The sequence below is a fragment of the Dendrobates tinctorius genome, unplaced genomic scaffold (assembly GCF_039654945.1).
Source record: "Dendrobates tinctorius isolate UK_male_01 unplaced genomic scaffold, ASM3965494v1 ptg000049l, whole genome shotgun sequence".
NCBI classification, from domain to species: Eukaryota; Metazoa; Chordata; class Amphibia; order Anura; family Dendrobatidae; genus Dendrobates; species Dendrobates tinctorius.
Window position 1 is genome coordinate 20613865 of NW_027361717.1, and position 20409 is coordinate 20634273.

The 20409-nt window shown below is 47.6% G+C and overlaps 1 protein-coding gene across 1 annotated transcript in view; it reads right to left on the reverse strand.

Moving 5' to 3' along the window:
* LOC141091131 (kyphoscoliosis peptidase-like) overlaps positions 1-20409 on the reverse strand; it is a 256972-nt gene that overhangs the window by 93718 nt on the left and 142845 nt on the right. The window contains exon 9 of the mRNA XM_073576523.1: positions 1310-1418. Coding sequence (XP_073432624.1) covers positions 1310-1418 — 109 coding nt within the window. The remainder of the gene's footprint in view (positions 1-1309; positions 1419-20409) is intronic.

Genomic DNA, 20409 nt, shown 5'->3' on the forward strand with positions numbered 1-20409 from the left:
ACAACCATGATTTTGAAAAAAAAAAAAAGTCCCACTGATTCCAGTACTACCTTTATGCTGATGATACCCAGATCTACCTCCCTGGCCCAGACGTCGCCTCTTTGCTGTGCAGAATCCCAGAGTGTCTATCAGCCATATCCTCCTTCTTCTCCTCTCGCTTCCTCAAACTGAATGTGGACAAATCTGAACTGATCATCTTTCCCCCATCTCACAGATCTCTCTTACCTGACCTATCAATAACAATTGACAACATCACGCTTTCCCCCATACTGGATGTCTGCTGCCTTGGAGTAACCCTTGACTCTGCCCTGTCATTCAAACTGCACATCTAAGCTCTCTCCACGTCCTGTCGCCTCCATCTCAAAGATTTTTCCAGAATCCGTCCTTTCCTCAACTCTCACTCTTCTAAAATGCTTGTGCATGCCCTCATCATCTCCCACCTTGACTACTGCAACATCCTTTTCTGTGGCCTCCCTTCTAACACCCTCGCACCTCTCCAGTCCATCCTTAACTCTGCTGCCCGACTAATTCATCTCTTTCCGTGCTACTCTTCTGCTTCTCCCCTCTGCAAATCTCTTCACTGGCTCCCATTCCCTCAGCGTATCCAATTCAAATTACGGTACTAATACTGACCTACAAGGCCATCTATAACCTGTCTCCTCCATATATCTCTGAACTAATCTCCCGATATCTTCCCTCACGAAATCTTCGGTCCTCCCAAGAACTCCTTCTCTCCTCCACACTTATTTGCTCCTCACCCAACTGCCTCCAAGACTTCTCCCGAATATCCCCCATCCTTTGGAATTCTTTGCCCCAACACGTCAGACTATCAACCACACTCGGATCCTTCAGACGGAACCTGAAAACCCACCTCTTCAGGAAAGCTTACAGCCTGCATTGATCCCCGCTGCCTCCTCACCACTACTGGAGCTACTGCCTCACCATCACTGGAGCTGCTGTAACCCCCCAACCTACTGTCTCCTTCCCCACCATCCTGTAGAATGTAAGCCCGCAGGGGCAGGGTCCTTTCTCCCCTCTATATCAGTCTGTGATTGTTAGTTTGTTTACTGTAAGTAATATCTGTAATTTGTATGTAACCCCTTCTCATGTACAGCACCATGGAACCAATGGTGCTTTATAAATGAATAATAATAATAATAAAGTGTCATGTCACCAGATGAATGAGAGTTTCGCTTATTTGTCACGTGATTGTCAGCTTGTTAATATTGCCTTTATAGGGAAATGTGTGTTCATGATAACCAGCCAGTGCAAAATATACCCTTATACTTCATCATTACATAGGGCTTACCTATGTGATAGCAGATCCATATCCAGATAGCTCTCGTTTTCTCCAGCTCAGTATTGGTATCACATATAAGGGCCTGCACTAATTGCTCCGCCGTCCCCTTGGTGTCCAACTGATACAGAGATAAAATACTGTAAGTAAGTATCATTTTGATTTGTACAAGGTTGACATGAAAAGTTCAAACATCTGCTCTTTCAGGATGATGGAAATGTTTCTCTGATCTGGTGAAGTTGTGTTGCTGAATACTATACAAGTTTAAGAAGATGAACCTCACTATGTAAGGGTTTGGACTGTGCTGTTGTATTCCTGGCTCTGAAGACAACAATCGCATCCTGTGAACAGTGTCACGCATTTTGATATACATAGATATGTGGCGCCATGTGTAGTATGTGATATGCGGTGAACTGCCATGTATTCTGTTATGGTAATGTACAGTGTATAAGTAATGTAAGAATATATAAGAGTATAATGCAGAATGTGCATAGGGTATGCACAACATAAAATTTGGAGGGGCTAGAGCCAGTAAAAAGAAACTGACTTCCTCATAGTAGATCTGATACTGTAGATATAGAGATAGTGAGTTCGTTGATGACAGGGACAAGGTAAAGTTGAAGGTGCAGTTGGCTGATAGCACTAGGAGTTGTTCTGGGTGGTATAAAGCCTTACAAGACGCCCTGCAGCCATTACTGCAACGTCCGGAGCCTAAGGCCGGAGTCACACACAACGATGAAAAAAATCGGACCGTTTTTGACGGAACAAGATCGCACAAATGTTTCATGAACAGTCATCCGTATATCATCCAATTTTAATGCGAGGATGAGATTACGTCGCATCTAAGCATCCGTTTGACATCCTTGTGACATCTGTCTGCCAAGATTTTCTCGCAGGCTTGCAAAATGGACATATAATGGAGCCCAATGACAGGTTTTAATACACAAATGAAAAAATAGATATAGATACATAGAATGCATGTATATATACACTCACTGGCCACTTTATTAGGTACACCATGCTAGTAACGGGTTGGACCCCCTTTTGCCTTCAGAACTGCCTCAATTCTTCGTGGCAGAGATTCAACAAGGTGCTGGAAGCATTCCTCAGAGATTTTGGACCATATTGACATGATGGCATCACACAGTTGGCGCAGATTTGTCGGCTGCACATCCCTGATGCGAATCTCCCGTTCCACCACATCCCAAAGATGCTCTATTGGATTGAGATCTGGTGACTGAGGAGGCCATTTGAGTACAGTGAACTCATTGTCATGTTCAAGAAACCAATCTGAGATGATTCGAGCTTTATGACATGGCGCATTATCCTGCTGAAAGTAGCCATCAGATGCCTGTTCTTAGCTGAGAGGAGTGGTACCCAGTGTGGTCTTCTGCTGCTGTAGCCCATCTGCCTCAAAGTTCGACGCACTGTGCGTTCAGAGATGCTCTTCTGCCTACCTTGGTTGTAACGGGTGGCAATTTGAGTCACTGTTGCCTTTCTATCAGCTCGAACCAGTATGCCCATTCTCCTCTGACCTCTGGCATCAACAAGGCATTTCCGGCCACAGAACTGCCGCTCACTGGATTTTTTTTCTTTTTCGGACCATTCTCTGTAAACCCTAGAGATGGTTGTGCGTGAAAATCCCAGTAGATCAGCAGTTTCTGAAATACTCAGACCAGCCCTTCTGGCACCAACAATCATGCCACGTTCAAAGGCACTCAAATCACCTTTCTTCCCCATACTGATGCTCGGTTTGAACTGCAGGAGATTGTCTTGACCATGTCTACATGCCTAAATGCACTGAGTTGCCGCCATGTGATTGGCTGATTAGAAATTAAGTCTTAACACACAGTTGGACAGGTGTACCTAATAAAGTGGCCAGTGAGTGTATATATATATATATATACATATATATATTGTGATAAAACACTCCGGGATCGCCTTTGCTGGGGTCAAAGGTCACGTGCGTTCAGCATGAAACTCAGGCGCACAGCCGGGGTCCGGGTATAACTGACACTGGGTCAGGTTTATTAAAGGTGAAAGCAATGCATAAAGAAAAAAAAAAAGCATAAAACAAATCCTTGCCTGTCCGGCACTAACTAAACAAAGTACAACCTAACTACCAACTGGCGGGTTTCTCCCGTCCAGCCAAACCACAGTTGCAGTGGGCACTGCTTTCACTCACGTGTCTCTCACACAGACAGACTCTCTGTGTTCCCAGGCTGAGACACTCACACAACCACCTGGCGTCCTTTTATATCCGCCTCCTCTTATTCATTAGTAACCAGGTGAGATACTGAACAGACTAGGCCACATAGGAAAGGTATCTGGGCAAGATATACCTGCCCTCATCCACTATTCCCACATGATTCTCACATATCCCCCCCCTCTGCTCAGACCACTCCGGACGAGCAATGACACCCGCCAAACAGTGCACTCGGGACAGGGCATCTGCATTCCCCATCTGTACCCCTGGGCGGTGCTCCACCGTAAAAGTGTAGGCCTGCAGGGCAAGGGACCACCGGGTCACCCGGCTATTCCGTTCCTTGTGCAAGTGCATCCACTTGAGAGGGGCATGGCCAGTGATCAGCCTGAACTTTCGGCCCACCAGGTAATATTTGAGGGCCTCTAGAGCCCACTTAATGGCTAGGCACTCTTTTTCCACGACTGCATACTTTTGCTCATGTTTATTCAGCTTCCTGCTGAGATAGAGGACTGGGTGTTCCACTCCGTCCCTCATTTATGACAGTACGGCCCAGATACCGGTATCAGAGGCATCCGTTTGGACCACGAACTCGCTGCAGAAGTCCAGAGTCACCAGTACTGGCTGAGAGCAAAGTGTCCGTTTTAGGCTATGGAAGGCTTCTTCAGCCGCTAAACTCCATTTAATCATGACGGAGTCTTTCCCTTTTGTAAGATCCGTCAGGGGGGTAGCGATGGCTGCAAAATTGGGTGTGAACCGGCGATAATAGCCGGCGATCCCCAGGAAGGCTTGCACCTGCTTCTTGTTGACAGGTTGCGGCCAGTCCTGAACCGCCTGAATCTTATCGAGCTGGGGTTTAACAATACCCCTCCCAATTACATATCCCAAATACCGCGCTTCTTCTTTTCCAGGAAGTTCTCTGCTGCTGAAAGAAATTATGATGTAGGCAATAGAGAGCTTCTTGCGGTTAAGTTGGCGTTTGAGGAATGGAGGCACTTTTTGGAGGGGGCCAGTCACCCGGTTACTGAGATCACTGATCACAAAAATTTGTCTTACATCGAGTTTGCTAAAAGATTAACGCCCAGACAGGCCCGTTGGTCACTTTTTTTCTCGTTTCCAGTTTACTATTACATTCCGTCCAGGGTCAAAGAATGTCAAGGCTGACACCTTATCTCGTAGTTTTCACCCTGTGTCTGTCCCTGAGCCACCGTCCTCCATTCTGCACCCTGGGGTGGTGTTAGCAGGGATCTCGTCTGAATTGGAACGGGAAATTGAGGGGGCCCAGTCGCTGGCTCCTGCAGCCAAGCCAGGGGCCAAGTTGTTTGTCCCAGAGCAACTTCGCCTTAAACTCTTGCAAGAGTTCCACGAATCCAAGTTGTGTGCTCACCCTGGTATATCAGCCACACGACTGGTGGCCTACTCTGGGTTCTGATATTAAGAAATTAATTTCTGGTTGTGGGGTCTGCGCTCGTTCTAAAAGCTCCCATAGCCGGCCGGCGGGGGAGCTGATGCCCTTGGAAGTTCCCGAAAGACCGTGGACCCATCTGTCCATGGATTTTATTACCAATCTTCCCTCTTCCAGGGGTAATACGGTGGTATGGGTAGTGGTGGACAGATTTTCTAAGCAGGCTCATTTTATACCCTTGTCCGCATTACCTTCTGCTGAGACCTTATCCAGATTGTTTGTGCAGCATGTGGTACGCTTGCATGGGGTACCCCTGAATGTGGTGTCTGATCGTGGTGTGCAGTTTGTGGCTAAGTTTTGGCGTGCTTTCTGCAAAAAATTAGGGATATCTCTGTCCTTTTCGTCTGCATACCATCCTGAGAGTAATGGTCAGACGGAACGCACTAATCAGTCTCTGGAACAGATCCTCAGATGTCTGACTTCTGCTAGACAGAATGACTGGTGTGATATACTGCCGTTGGCTGAATTTGCCTTCAATAGTCGGGTGAGTCAATCCACTGGTATGTCCCCTTTCTTGATCAACTATGGGTTCAGTCCTCATTTTGGTGAGTTTTCTCGTCTGGATTCGGGGTGTCCCGGGGCTGAGGACTCTGTTCAGCGGTTAAAAGATACATGGGCAGAAGTCCAGCGGCGTATATCTAGATCTCCAGGCAGGTATAAGTTTTTTGCGGACAGGAAACGAACACCTGGTTCCATGTTTCGGGTGGGAGAGAAAGTTTGGCTCTCCACGCGAAACATTAAGTTAAAGATTCCGTCAGCCAAGTTGGGCCCCAAATTCATTGGCCCGTACAAGATTGTGGAAAAAATCAACCCAGTAGCGTACAGGCTGTGCCTTCCACCCTCTTTCAAGATCCCTAACGTCTTCCATAGATCTCTACTGAAGCCGTTTGAAGCAGTCCGGGGAGAATCCGAGTCCGCTGCTCCTCCGGTTTCAGTTGAGGGACATGTGGAATATGAGATTGGTCACATTGTAGATTCTAGGTTGGTACGGCGGTCAGTACAGTACCTAGTTCATTGGAAGGGGTATGGGCCGGAGGACAGGTCCTGGGTGCCGGCCCGGTTGATGCATGCGGATCGTCTGATTCGGGCTTTCCATGCTAGGTACCCGGGCAAGCCTGGGGGTCCAGAGGCCCCCCGTTGAGAGGGGGGTACTGTCATGTTACCAGTGCTGGGTGACTGGCACTTCTGGGGTTAATGTTCTGATCTCAATGCAGACTCTCACCTGCACACCTGGGACCTATTATGGTGGCCTCTCATTGGTTCTGGGGAGGCTTCTTATAGCCTCAGGAAGCTCCCATCCCCCGTAAGTTATACTTTCGCCCTTGGCATTGTGTGGTGACCCCTGAGTGTGTTTGTGCTGTGTTCTGGTTACTTGATTCCCTGTGTATGACTCGGTCTGTTCTCTGGATATCACTTTGGATTCTGCCTGGTACCTCCTATGTCTGTTTGGTTTTGATCTCTGCTTGGCCCTGATTATCCGTTCTGTCTCCTCCCTGGTACTGTACTGATATCTTGTGTATGACCTTTGGCTTGTCTGACCTCCCATCTGTTTATCCCTCCTGTACCTCGCTGGTCTGTACTGTGCATAACCTCTGCTTTGCCTGACTCTGAGTTCTCTAGCTTCTCTGTAAGCAGGATGCTAAGCCCCGCCCCATTGCAGTCACATGACCGTTCACATGACCAAAGGTCCTATGCTGGCTTACTGAACTTCAGCATCCACAGGTCCTGTGCATCGGTACTTTCTGGCTGTACCTGACCCCGATACCCCTACATTGCGGGTGAGTCCCTGCTCAGCGGAGGCTGCACGCCGGCGCTGACAGGATCCTGACACTCAGGACACGCGCACTGGCTTAGTGAGCAAGTACAGTGCGGTGTTCTTGACATGGGGTACTTCCCTGATGGCAAAAAGCAAATACGGAAGTAAATAGTCCCAGTTCTTCCCATCCTTGTCTATCACCTTTCTCAGCATCTGATTCAGAGTTTTATTGAACCGTTCGACCAACCTGTCTGTTTGAGGGTGATACACATATGTGCGTAATGGTTTGATTTGTAACAACTGGCAGAGCTCCTTCATTACCCTGGACATAAAGGGGGTCCCCTGGTCGGTGAGTGAGTATCTGTTTTGGTATACCGACCCGACTAAACACATGCACCAGTTCCTTGGCAATCGTCTTGGTGGCCGTGTTACGCAAAGGGATGGCCTCCGGGTAACGAGTGGCATAATCCAAGATGACCAGGATATGTTGGTGTCCACGTGCAGACCGTGGAAGGGGCCCAACTAAATCCATCCCAATCCTCTCAAACGGGACTTCAATAATCGGTAGGGGTACCAAAGGGCTACAGAACCGGGGCTTAGGTGCAGAGGCTTGGCAGTCAGGACAAGACTCACAATATACACGAATATCGTGATGCATGCCTGGCCAAACAAAACAGTGTAATCTCCTTTTGGTGGTTTTCTGGACTCCTATGTGACCTCCCATCACATGTCCGTGGGCCAGGTCCAGCACTTGCCGCCGGTAGAGTTTTGGCACGACTAATAGTTGCACCGTGCCTTCCCCCTTTTTCTCTATCTGATAGAGTAAATCATTCTCCAGGACCATGTAAGGAAATGCCAGCCTAGAGCCAGATTCTACGGGTACCCCATTTATCACTTTTACATTTGTCCTAGCCTGAGAAAGGGTAGGATCCTTTATTTGCTCGCTTTGGAAGTCATCTTTCTGAACTTCCAAATCCGGCAGACGGGGAGGTGGACAGCTGTCGGCCTCCTCCCCTTCCCCGGTCTCCTCCGTATCACCCGCCATGGCTGAAAACGGGAACTGCAGGTCATTTCCATCAGGCTCTTCCCCCCGAGTCTTCCGGGGAGACCTCTTCCAGGGGTTCGGGAACCACACGCGCCCTGGGAGAAGAATCATGTACACTATTACCCTGGGGTATCAACTGATTCTCCCACAATTGCCAGAAGTGGGGAAAATCCCGGGCCAATATAACCTCATGCAATAACGCAGGGACGAGTCCCACTTTATGTTGCACAGACCCATAGGAAGTAGTCATGCATATGACCGTGGTGAGGTACGAGCAGGTGTCTCTATGCACACACGTTACAGAAAATTTGTCTGATGGTCCAGTCGGGGCTGACACCAGACTGGCCTTCACCAGAGTCACCACACTTCCCGAGTCTAACAATGCCACCACATTTTTTCCATCAACAGTTAAATCACACAAGTGTTTTTCCACATCCTTCTGACCAGCATTCACACTCACTACCCGTACAACCATAGACATGCGGTTTTTAGAGTCTGTGATGTCGCACTGCATGGGTTCAGTAGTGACCGGACAGTTCGCAGCAATGTGTCCCATCTCTTGGCAGCGGAAACACCTAACGGGCCCCTTGCTTAGACCATAGTTCGTTACTCTCGGCCTCGCAGTGTGGGCAGTCCCGTTTTCCTCCCCTACTGTCTTAGGGATTTCTCCTTCTCCCCTACTCCCTGGAACAGTCTTACCGGTTCCATGTGGAGATGATGAAGAACGAGGTGGGGTAGCGTCGTCTTGAAGTCCTTCCGCCACGGAGTAAAGTTCAACCAGATCCACCAGTTGATCTGCCGTCGTAGGATTTCCATGGCTTACCCACTTCCTCAGGGCTGGCGGTAGGGCTCTCAGGTATTTGTCCATAACGACTCTCTGGATTATCTCTGGCGCTGTCAACACCTCGGGTTGTAGCCACTTCTTCATCACGTGGATCAGGTCGAACATCTGTGACCGCGGTGGTTTATCCGGCTGATAAGTCCTTTGATGCACTCTCTGTGCACGGACAGCAGTCGTCACTCCTAGCCGGGCCAAGATCTCGTCTTTCAGTTTGTCAAAGTCCTGCGCGGCTTCAGGTTCTAAGTCATAATAAGCCTTTTGGGCTTCAGTGGAAAGAAACGGGGCAATCAGGCCGGCCCATCGTGCCTTCGGCCATTTTTCTCGCACCGCCGTCCGTTCAAACATGGTCAGGTATGCCTCGACGTCATCTTCGGTCGTCATCTTCTGCCAGTACCGACTCACGTGAATCACTCTCGACTCGGCTGCCAGGCTAACCTCAGGTAAGCTTGCCAGGCGCTGCGCCACCTGCTGGAGAAGCGAACGATCGGTAGCTGTCGTGTTCACCAACTCCTTCAGCTGGGCCATCATCACCCGATTAGCTTCTTGCTGGACGCGGTGGACTGTACCAGCGCTTTCACCACATCCTCCATGCTCATGCTGCCCACATTCTCCACCACAATGTGATAAAACAATCCGGGATCGCCTTTGCTGGGGTCAAAGATCACGTGCGTTCAGCATGAAACTCAGGCGCACAGCCAGGGGCCGGGTATAACTGACACTGGGTCAGGTTTATTAAAGGTGAAAGCAATACATAAAGAAAAAAAAAAAACATAAAACAAATCCTTGCCTGTCCGGCACTAACTAAACAAAAGTACAACCTAACTACCAACTGGCGGGCTTCTCCCGTCCAGCCAAACCACAGTTGCAGTGGGCACTGCTTTCACTCATGTGTCTCTCACACAGACAAGCTCTCTGTGTTCCCAGGCTGAGACACTCACACAACCACCTGGCATCCTTTTATATCCGCCTCCCATTATTCATTAGTAACCAGGTGAGATACTGAACAGACTAGGCCACATAGGAAAGGTATCTGGGCGAGATATACCTGCCCTCATCCACTATTCCCACATGATTCTCACTATATATATATATATACATACATGTCATAGAGACAAACATATATACAGTATATATATATATTTATATTTCATATAGTTTTACATAGCAGAATAGCCGCTGAAAGATTTGCCGGCTTCATTAAAATCATTCCAAAACCCGACATGAAATGACACATGGTTTACATACAATAAACCATTTCATTTCATGTTTTTTTATATGTCTTTCACTAGTAATTAGATGAGAGTTTGTGTGTAAAATTTGGGAGGTGTAGGTGTTAATTTAAGGTGTTAATTCGTTGTAAAAAATTGCGTGGGCTCCCGCGGTAATTTGTTAACCAGAGAGGTAAAGCAGGTGAGTGAGGGCAGATTTTAATAGCCTTGAGAGGGACCATTGTTTTTGCCCCCCCTCCGGCTACAAAAATCTGCCCCCAGACACCCCAGAAAAGGCGCATAGATGCGCCTTTTCTGGCACTTATCCTCTCTATTCCCATTGCCCTGTAGCTGTGGCGAATGGGCTAATAACAAAGGGTTAATGTTACCTTGTTATTGGAAGGTGACATTAAGCCGATTAATAATGGAGAGGTGTCAATAAGACACCGATCCATTATTAACCCTAGACTGTGAAAGGGTTAAAAACCACACACACACAATTAAAAAGTCTCTTAATGAAATAAAGACACCAAGCTTTTGACAGACTTTTATTACTCTGCTATTCCAAAATTAAACCATGATCTGCAAAAAAAAAACAAAAAAATCAACAATATCCTTACCTCTCCGCCGTTCAGGCATGTCCCAAGCTGTAATCCTTTGCAAGGGGTTAAATAGTTTACAATGAGGACCGGTGCTAATGCGACCAGCCCCACTGTAAACTACTTCAGCATCTTTTCCCATGCTCATTAGTTCACCTCAGGTCAGCCAGGGGACTCCGCGCAGTCTCAGTGACGTCAGCGGCAGTCCCCGGCTGACCTGAGGTGAACTGATGAGCGTGGAAAAAAACTTTCCCACGCTAATTAGTTCGTCCCCAGGCAGCCAGTGAGGCTGCGCAGAGCTGAATTAATTCATTCTGAAGTAGTTTACAGTGGGGCTGGGGCCAAAAACAATGGTCCCTCTCAAGGCTATTAAAATCTGCCCTCACTCACCTGCTTTACCTCTTTTTGTTTTTGCAGATCATGGTTTAATTTTGGAATAGCAGAGTAATAAAAATTTGTCAAAAACTTGGTGTCTTTACTTCATTAAAAGACTTTTTAATTAATGTTTGTGTGTGGTTTTTAATCCTTTCATAGTCTAGGGTTAATAATGGATCGGTGTCTTATTGACACCTCTCCATTATTAATCGGCTTAATGTCACCTTACAATCGAATGGTGACATTAACCCCTTGTTATTAACCCATTTGTCACCGCTACAGGGCAATGGGAATAGAGAGGATAAGTGCCAGAAAAGGCACATCTTATAGATGCGCCTTTTCTGGGGTGTCTGGACACAGATTTTTTTAGCCAGCGGGACCAAAAACAATGGTCCCTCTCGTGGCTATTAAAATCTGCATTCACTCACCTGCTTTACATCTCTGGGTGACAAATTACCGCGGGAACCCACGCAATTTTTGACAACGAATTAACCCCTTAAATTAACACCTACACCTCCCAAATTTTACACATAAACCCTCATCTAATTACTAGTGAAAGACATATAAACAAAAATGAAATCAAATGGTTTACTGTATGTAAACCATGTGTCATTTCATGTCGGGTTGGGGAATGATTTTACAGAAACCGGCAATTGATTTTGCGGTTACTCTGCTATGTAGAACTGTATGAAATATAAATATATATATATATATGTGTCTCAATGACGTGTATATATATATGTATATATGTATTCTATGTGTATATAGCTATTCTTTCGCTTCTTTATTAAACATGTCAGTGTTATTTTACTGTATTGCAAAATGAATTGCCGGCTTTTGGTAAAGGACACCGGGTGCGCTTTTCTCGCAAGTCACACTTGTGGTCCGTGTGTAATCTGATTTTTTCTCGGCCCCATAGACTTGCATTGGCGAGTCCGATCCGATAATCGGTGACAATCGTAGCATGCTGCGATTTTCTCAGCCCGATTTAAACGGCCAAGAAAAAAATCGGATCATTGGAGCTGCCCCATAGATTAACATTGGGACGAGTGCAATGCGATTTTTTATCGCATTACACTCGTCCATTTTTCTCGCTAGTGTGACTCCGGCCTAAGGCTCAAAACAGGTGCTATGAAGATCACCTTAACACCTTGTGTACAGAAGACAATGGACGTGAAACATTGTGAGGGAAAGGTAATGGATCATGTTAATACTGCGGGGCCAGACGGGAAATTCCTGAGGTTGACAGGAACAGTCCAAGCAGAATATAAAGAAAAGCTGGAAATGTACTATATTAAGAAAATGAGAAACAGAGGGTGTTGTGCCCGATACTATGTGTTACAATCTGATGAACTTGAAGCGTCCAGTAGACTTCTGAGTGCTAAAGTGAACTTGGTGTCCCCTAATCTGCATGTGTCCACTCCTTCAGTCAAAAACATAGTGAAAGCTGAGGCCTGCAGCCTACAAGTGAGTGTGACACACCTCACACAAGACAATGCTCTGGTGTTACGAGTGGCGGAAGGCACTAAATAAAAAATAAATGAAATGCCTTCGCCACTCGGGGTCCACCGTGCGGCAGGTGGTATAACCGCTGCTAGAGTTGCAGAGCACTGAGGCGATAACGTACACGGGGTTAACTGCACCCTAAGTGCACATGAGCGAGCTCTGCTATGCTCACAGAGCTGCAGACAAAAGTATACAAAAATACGCTGAGTCTGTTCTGGGACACAGACTAAGGCCTCTTTCACACATCAGGTTTTCGCCGTCAGGCGCGATCCGGCGCTTTTGACAGAAACTGGATCCGGCGAAATGCAATGCCGGATCCGGTTTCCCCCCCATTGACTTGCATTTGCGCCGGATCGCGCCGGATCGCGCCGGATGGCCATGCGTTTCATCCGGTTTTCGCCGGATCCGGCAATGTGTCGCGATCCGGCGTCTGGAAAAAACGTCTACTGTAACGTTTTTTGTCTCTGGCGCGTCCGGATCCGGCGCGTCCGGCTTTTTCACACAATGAAAGCCTATGAGCGCCGCAATGCACCGGATCCGGAGAAAGCCGGATCCGGTGGCCGGATCCGTTTTTTTTGGTCTGAGCATGCTCAGTAGCTCTGCCCACAAGACATATATAAAAGCAAGACAGTGGGACCCACAGCCACACCCAACATGCCACCCAAGCCAAGAACCAGGAGAAGGCAGCAGACATCTGCAGCACCATCAGCACCACCACCACCCCAAATGGAGCAGCAAAGGGAACATGCTGAGGAGGGGAGTCCAGAAGCAGATGAGAGACGGTAATTATCAAATCCCCCATTCCTCCAAACTAGGGCCATGGAATATCAAGATATTCATTGGCCCTTTGTTTCTCTTTATTCAACAGCCGCCAAAGAGATGCAGCAGCAGCAGAAATGGCATCACTGGCAGCAGCAACAGCAGCAGCAATACCCACAGCCATGGAGTCTGGCCATCAACAGGACAGCACATCATCTTGGAGCCCTCCCTCGCATCGTCAGCGTTTGACGGTAAGTTTTTATTTCCAAAATCCATCATCTCTGTAATATATGTCTATTCATTGACTTTTATTTCAAAACAGGAATCACAAGATGAAGAGGAGCTCCCAGAAGAAGAAGGAAGGGGTGGACAGACACCTGGAGTGGGCTCACAATTGGTAAGTTTTTTGCATCAAACGCAGAAACACAACATCACACTACACACAACACATAGAAAACAATGTTCTGCAGACCACACACAGCAAACAAATGCCTACATCCAAAGACATAACATTTTTTGTTTTCTTCTCTAGTATTCCCAATCTGGTGCTCGGCCAAGAGGTCCTCGCAGTGCCTCCCAGGGTCGTCGGCGACAGCAACGCGGCGGTCACCAGCGTGTAAGTATAAATATTTTTGCTTTGTTTTTTTGCACTTTTTATTTCATTTCTTTTGTGGAGGCTAACTATGTTATTTTTGTCTTTTTCTTTAACAGCCTTCACAGCGTGCTCCTGACTCTGACGGTGAGGATGGAGGGATTGATGTGGACCGCCTCATCGATCTCGTCAGAGAAAGGGAGCCGCTCTGGAATATGGCTGACCGCCGCCACGCTGACCTGATAGTTACCCGACGACTCTGGGAGGAAATCTGTTCTCTCCTTGTGGGCCGCTGGGAGGACCTCGAAGCTCGGGCCCAGATTAAAGAGCGTAAGTACAGTCATGGCCAAAAGTATTGACACCCCTGCAATTCTGTCAGATAATACTCAGTTTCTTCCTGAAAATGATTGCAAACACAAATTCTTTGGTATTATTATCTTCATTTAATTTGTCTTAAATGAAAAAACACAAAAAGAATTGTCCTAAAGCCAAATTGGATATAATTCCACACCAAACATAAAAAAGAGGGTGGACAAAAGTATTGGCACTGTGCGAAAAATCATGTGATGCTTCTCTAATTTGTGTAATTAACAGCACCTGTAACTTACCTGTGGCACCTAACAGGTGTTGGCAATAACTAAATCACACTTGCAGCCAGTTGACATGGATTAAAGTTGACTCAACCCCTCTGTCCTGTGTCCTTGTGTGTACCACATTGAGCATGGAGAAAAGAAAGAAGACCAAAGAACTGTCTGAGGACTTGAGAAACCAAATTGTGAGGAAGCATGAGCAATCTCAAGGCTACAAGTCCATCTCCAAAGACCTGAATGTTCCTGTGTCTACCGTGCGCAGTGTCATCAAGAAGTTTAAAGCCCATGGCACTGTGGCTAACCTCCCTAGATGTGGACGGAAAAGAAAAATTGACAAGAGATTTCAACGCAAGATTGTGCGGATGTTGGATAAAGAACCTCCACTAACATCCAAACAAGTTCAAGCTGCCCTGCAGTCCAAGGGTACAACGGTGTCAACCCGTACTATCCGTCGGCATCTGAATGAAAAGGGACTGTATGGTAGGAGACCCAGGAAGACTCCACTTCTTACCCCGAGACATAAAAAATCCAGGCTGGAGTTTGCCAAAACTTACCTGAAAAAGCCTAAAACATTTTGGAAGAATGTTCTTTGGTCAGATGAGACAAAAGTAGAGCTTTTAGGGCAAAAGCATCAACATAGAGTTTACAGGAGAAAAAAGAGGCATTCAAAGAAAAGTACATGGTCCCTACAGTCAAACATGGCGGAGGTTCCCTGATGTTTTGGGGTTGCTTTGCTGCCTCTGGCACTGGACTGCTTGACCGTGTGCATGGCATTATGAAGTCAGAAGACTACCAACAAATTTTGCAGCATAATTTAGGGCCCAGTATGAGAAAGCTGGGTCTCCCTCAGAGGTCATGGGTCTTCCAGCAGGACAATAACCCAAAACACACTTCAAAAAGCACTAGAAAATGGTTTGAGAGAAAGCACTGGAGACTTCTAAGGTGGCCAGCAATGAGTCCAGACCTGAATCCCATAGAACACCTGTGGAGAGATGTAAAAATGGCACTTTGGAGAAGGCACCCTTCAAATATCAGGGACCTGGAGTAGTTTGCCAAAGAAGAATGGTCTAAAATTCCAGCAGAGCATTGTAAGAAACTCATTGATGGTTACCGGAAGCAGTTGGTGGCAGTTATTTTGGCTAAAGGTTGTGCAACCAAGTATTAGGCTGAGGGTGCCAATACTTTTGTCCGGCCCATTTTTGGAGTTTTGTGTGAAATGATCAATGTTTTGCTTTTTGCTTCATTCTCTTTTGTGTTTTTTCATTTAAGATAAATTAAATGAAGATAATAATACCAAAGAATTTGTGTTTGCAATCATTTTCAGGAAGAAACTGAATATTATCTGACAGAATTTCAGGGGTGTCAATACTTTTGGCCATGACTGTATATACAGTACCGGTTGCTTGATGTAAACCAGTGTTTCCCGAACTCCAGTCCTCGTGGTCCCCACGGATCATGTGTTCAGGATTTCTATTTACTATGGAAATCCTGAAAACATGACCCCTGGGGACCATGAGGACTGGAGTTTGTGAAACACTGATGTTGTATACCAACCACTCCTTTCTCGTTTCAGGGAACAGAATTGTGAATCGGTGGCGGTCTGTGAGGGATCGTTTCAAGAAGGAGTTCAATAAAGAGATGCGGGCCCCGAGTGGATCTGGAGGACGCAGGAGCAAGTACAAGTACGCACAAGCCCTGTCGTTCCTCCGGGAAACAATGCTCACCAGAAGGTAAATATTACACACCACATGTGAAAAGAATGTTAGATGTAACTTTTTTTTTTCAGCCAGGGCCATACCATGTCAGTATTTTAATTGTTTTTTTTTCTCTTTATTACACAGCACGGTGAGCAGCACTCGGGAGCCTGCACGATTGGACCCTTCTGAGGCGATCCCTGAGGAGACCGGCACCGAGGGACACTTCGACCGCCCCGGTACATCTGCACCTTCCCAGCCTTCCCACACATTTGACCCATCTGTCCCATCCACCAGCACAGGAGCATCGTGGCCGCCTACATTACATGAAGCTGCTGGTGAGGAGATCGCTTTCCCTTTACCCCACCCTTCTGCCCCTGCCACCTCTAGTACACCTGCGGGTACTGGGCGGCAGCGGCAGAGGGGTCAGGAAAAGAGTTATGCGCAAGAGTTCTTGCATCTGAATGCATCTTTCCAGAACTGTCTCAAAGTCTTGTCAGAGCAAATCTCCGCAGGCTTTCAGCAGATCAACTCCAGCATTCTGGAGGTGAAGACACTTCTGCAAACCATGCATTCAGAAGCAAGATCTTCGCCAAACCACACCTTTTTCAGGTCTGTTGTGGAGCGCATGGAAACGCTATCTCCTACCCAGCAGATGCATGTAATGCATTCGTGCCACAGTGCTCTACAGCAGGTTACCTCCCAACCTCCACCTCCCACCACTGTAGTTCCTCCACCTGCACCCCCTCCAGCCACTTTCCATCCTCCCCCTCCTATTACATCTGCACCCCCTCCAGCCACTTTCCATCCTCCCCCTCCTATTACATACCAGCAACCTCACCAGTACCAGCAACCTCCCCAGTACCAGACATCTCCCCACTTCCAGCAACCTGCCCCGTACCAAACTCCTTCCCCGTACCAAACTCCTTCCCCGTACCAAACTCCTTCCCCATACAACTTTCCATCAACATCATTTGCTCCTACAGTCCCTGCCCAACCCTCCACTCCACCGCCCACCACCTCTTCTGCCTCCCACATGTCCACCCATTCTGTAGCTTTTTCAACACCATCACCTCTAACTGTTCCTTCCCCACCACGATCCCAGTCCTCTCTCCACACACCCAGTGTCGAAGTGTCCCGCAGCCCCTCCAGCAGTATTTCCACCCCACAGTACACAGATTTGTAATGTGTGTTTTTTGTAATAAAAATGCCCATTGGGTTTAAAACCTTTATTAAAAAAGTTTTTTGCACTTTAAAAACATTTTACAAAAAAAAAAAAAAAAATTAAATAAAAGTTAAATTATCGTTTCACAATGGTTGTCTGTCATTTCTTTCTGCGGCGAACTATGTTTTAAAAAAAGGTTAAATACAGGGTATTTCAAAGGTAAAAAGGTATTCAAAACCAGGTATATAACTGTGGGTAAATTTTAGCTTTTTGCCACAGTTGTGTTCCTGGTTGTGTTTGAAGCAAAGTATTTCACCTAAAAAGTTGTGTTTATTGTTGGTGATTTCCTACCAATGTACACAACTTTTGTTAAAAGGTGAAATACTTTGCATAAAACACAACCAGGTACACACCTGTGGCCTAAAGGTAAAAATAGTAAGACCATGACAAGATAGCCAACTTTGGTTGGCAAAGGTATATACTGTTGGTCCAGAAGATACACAAGTTTGGTTAGGGCACAAATCTTTCACACTCTGTCATCCTGCCAGTGTACTCTGCCTTGAGGTGACATAAAGTATAGTGCAAAATTGTCCCTCATTACTGAAACCGTCACAGAACTTCTAGTGGTAATATTTCCAATGACAACATCCATCTTCGCCAGTAACTTGCTCTTCTCTCCAACCTGCACTTTCTTCTCTACAACCTGTCAAAGAAGGGCTGTAGGAACATGCTATATCTAGTTTTCCAGTAGCCAATCCCGTTCGGAAGGCCAGAAGGGTAAATTTTAAAAACCGGATCCGGCGTAATCCGTCGAAAAACGGATAGAAAAACGGATGAACCGGATGAGACGGATCCGGTTTTGTCTGTCAAGAACAAGACGGATCCGGCAGAAAACCGGATCCGGCACTTTAGGTTTTACAAAACATTTGCCGGATCCGGCATTCCGGCACGACGCCGGATCGCGCCTGACGCCGAAAACCTGATGTGTGAAAGTAGCCTAACAGTGAAGCTGTCACAGTAATTAGAGTCACAGAAGTAGCCTTTAGGCAGCAGGACTACTCCCTCTAGACCTACCGTTAAGGAAGACAGGAGGCGTCGCAACTGCAGATGCCGGAGAACTGCAATCACAGCGCGGTGTGAACAGAGCCACAGAGGAGACACCGCAATGTTGTTGGCGCGATGCAGGACGCTAGCTGCTGAGAGGTATAGCTGGAGCGCGCTGGCGCTATCGCTGCTACTGGCGGCTGCCCAATCACTCACACAATCGTAATATCAGAGGGAAGGGGTTTCATAATAAGTCAGTCACCAGTCCAAGCATCCATCACCATACATACAGCAGCAGTATGAAAATACTAGCGCATGGCATAGCGGCCATGCGCACTTTATATAGCATACGGGACCTGTCAGAAATCTCCAGAGCTCTGAGCTAAGCCAATGGAATCAGGAGCAGAACCTGAGCACCTGACTCCTGACCTCCAATGGGAGCTCATTCCAGGAGCATGCTCAGAAGCTGGCTGAAAGGACTTAGCCTCTGGAGACAAATGTGAGGATCTGGATCTCTGCATAAGAATGGCAGGACACAGATTCCTAACATTACCCCCCCCTCTTAAGGCCCCCTCCTCCCCGAGCCCTCCGGGCGAATACTCTGTGCCCTACGGTGGTATAGGGCTCAAACTCGTCCAAGGGCGAGCTTGGTGTCCAGGTAGGGGTTACAGTAACCCGAGACACCAGGAAGGCATCAGAGGAACCGAGGTCACCAGGTTTCAAGAGGGACACTTGGGAGATAGTAGGAGCGGGAGTGACAGAGGCATGCTGACGCGTGCCGGCAGATGTCGCCACACTCTGTCTTGGAGGGTTAGGCTGAGCACATAAGGTGCAAGCCTGAATGAATTTTTTGATATCTCGTGCTCCATGGGGCCACCAATACGCTCTGGCCAAGAGCTTCGAGACTTGCATGTAGCCTCAGTGGTGAGACGCATTGGAGTCATGCGCCCAGGTGAGTACCTGAGCCCTAAGATGAGGAGGGACAAAGGTCTCGACAACCGGCTCAGACTCAGTCCATTGCGGGGAGCTGGCTTCCGGAAAAACCGCACATACGTGGTGACAACCGCAAACGGATTCCTGGTCCGAGTCTGTATTAAAATCGGCACAAGACACCTCCATGGGCTCAGGGGGTAAGACCTCTGGCTCAGGTGGCTCCAGAGGCTCAAAAAATTTGGGAAGCGGAGTACCCTTCCATTTTGAATGAGCACGCTCCAAGCTGCGCTCCGAAAAACGGAGGTCAATACGCGAGGAGATGGAAATCAACTCTTCCAAGGTAGTAGGAATCTCTCTGGTAGAAAGAGCGTCTTTGACGTGCTCCGCCAACCCTCTCCAAAAGTCAGGGATAAGGGCCTATCAGCCCACTCCAACTCGGACACCAGTGTCCAAAAACGTACGGTATACTGGCTCACCGAGAGGGATCCCTGAGAGAGTGCGAGTAGCTGTAGGGAGGTGTTGTGCGTGACCCGTGGACCGAGGAAAACCTGCTTGATGGCCATCAGCAGGTGCGCTGCGGTTCGTATATCGGGATCACCACGTTCCCATAACGGCGTGGCCTATTCTAGAGCCTTGCCCGACAGTAGGGATATAATGAACGCCACTTTGGCCCGTTCCGTAGGGAATTGTGCAGCCAGCAGCTCCAGATGGATCGAGCATTGGCTGATAAAACCCCTGCAGGAGGCGCCATCCCCGGAGAACTTATCTGGCAACGGGAGGCGGGTAACTGTCGGCGCAAGGCTAGACTTGGACAAACGCGCTACTGCATCCATTAACGGCTGTACAGCAGCATCTGTAGCTTGTGCAGCTGAGAAAGACTTCTCAAGAGCGGCCACCCGGTCGACGAGCTGCTTAATGCATTGCAACAGTTGCTGCCGATCTGCCATCTCCAGCCAGACCCTGGCGCTAGTATTATGTTATGAGTGGTGGAAGGCACTAAATAAAAAATAAATGAAGTGCCTTCCCACTCGGGGTCCACCGTGCGGCAGGTGGCATAACCGCTGCTAGAGTGGCAGAGCACTGAGGCGATAACGTGCACGGGGTTAACTGTACCCTAAGTGCACAGGAGCGAGCTCTGTTATGCTCACAGAGCTGCAGACAAAAGTATACAAAAATACGCTGAGTCTGTTCTGGGACACAGACTAACAGCGAAACTGTTACGGTAATTAGAGTCACAGAAGTAGCCTTTAGGCAGCAGGACTACTCCCTCTAGACCTACCGTTAAAGAAGACAGTAGGCATCGCAACTGCAGACGCCGGAGAACTGCAATCTCAGCG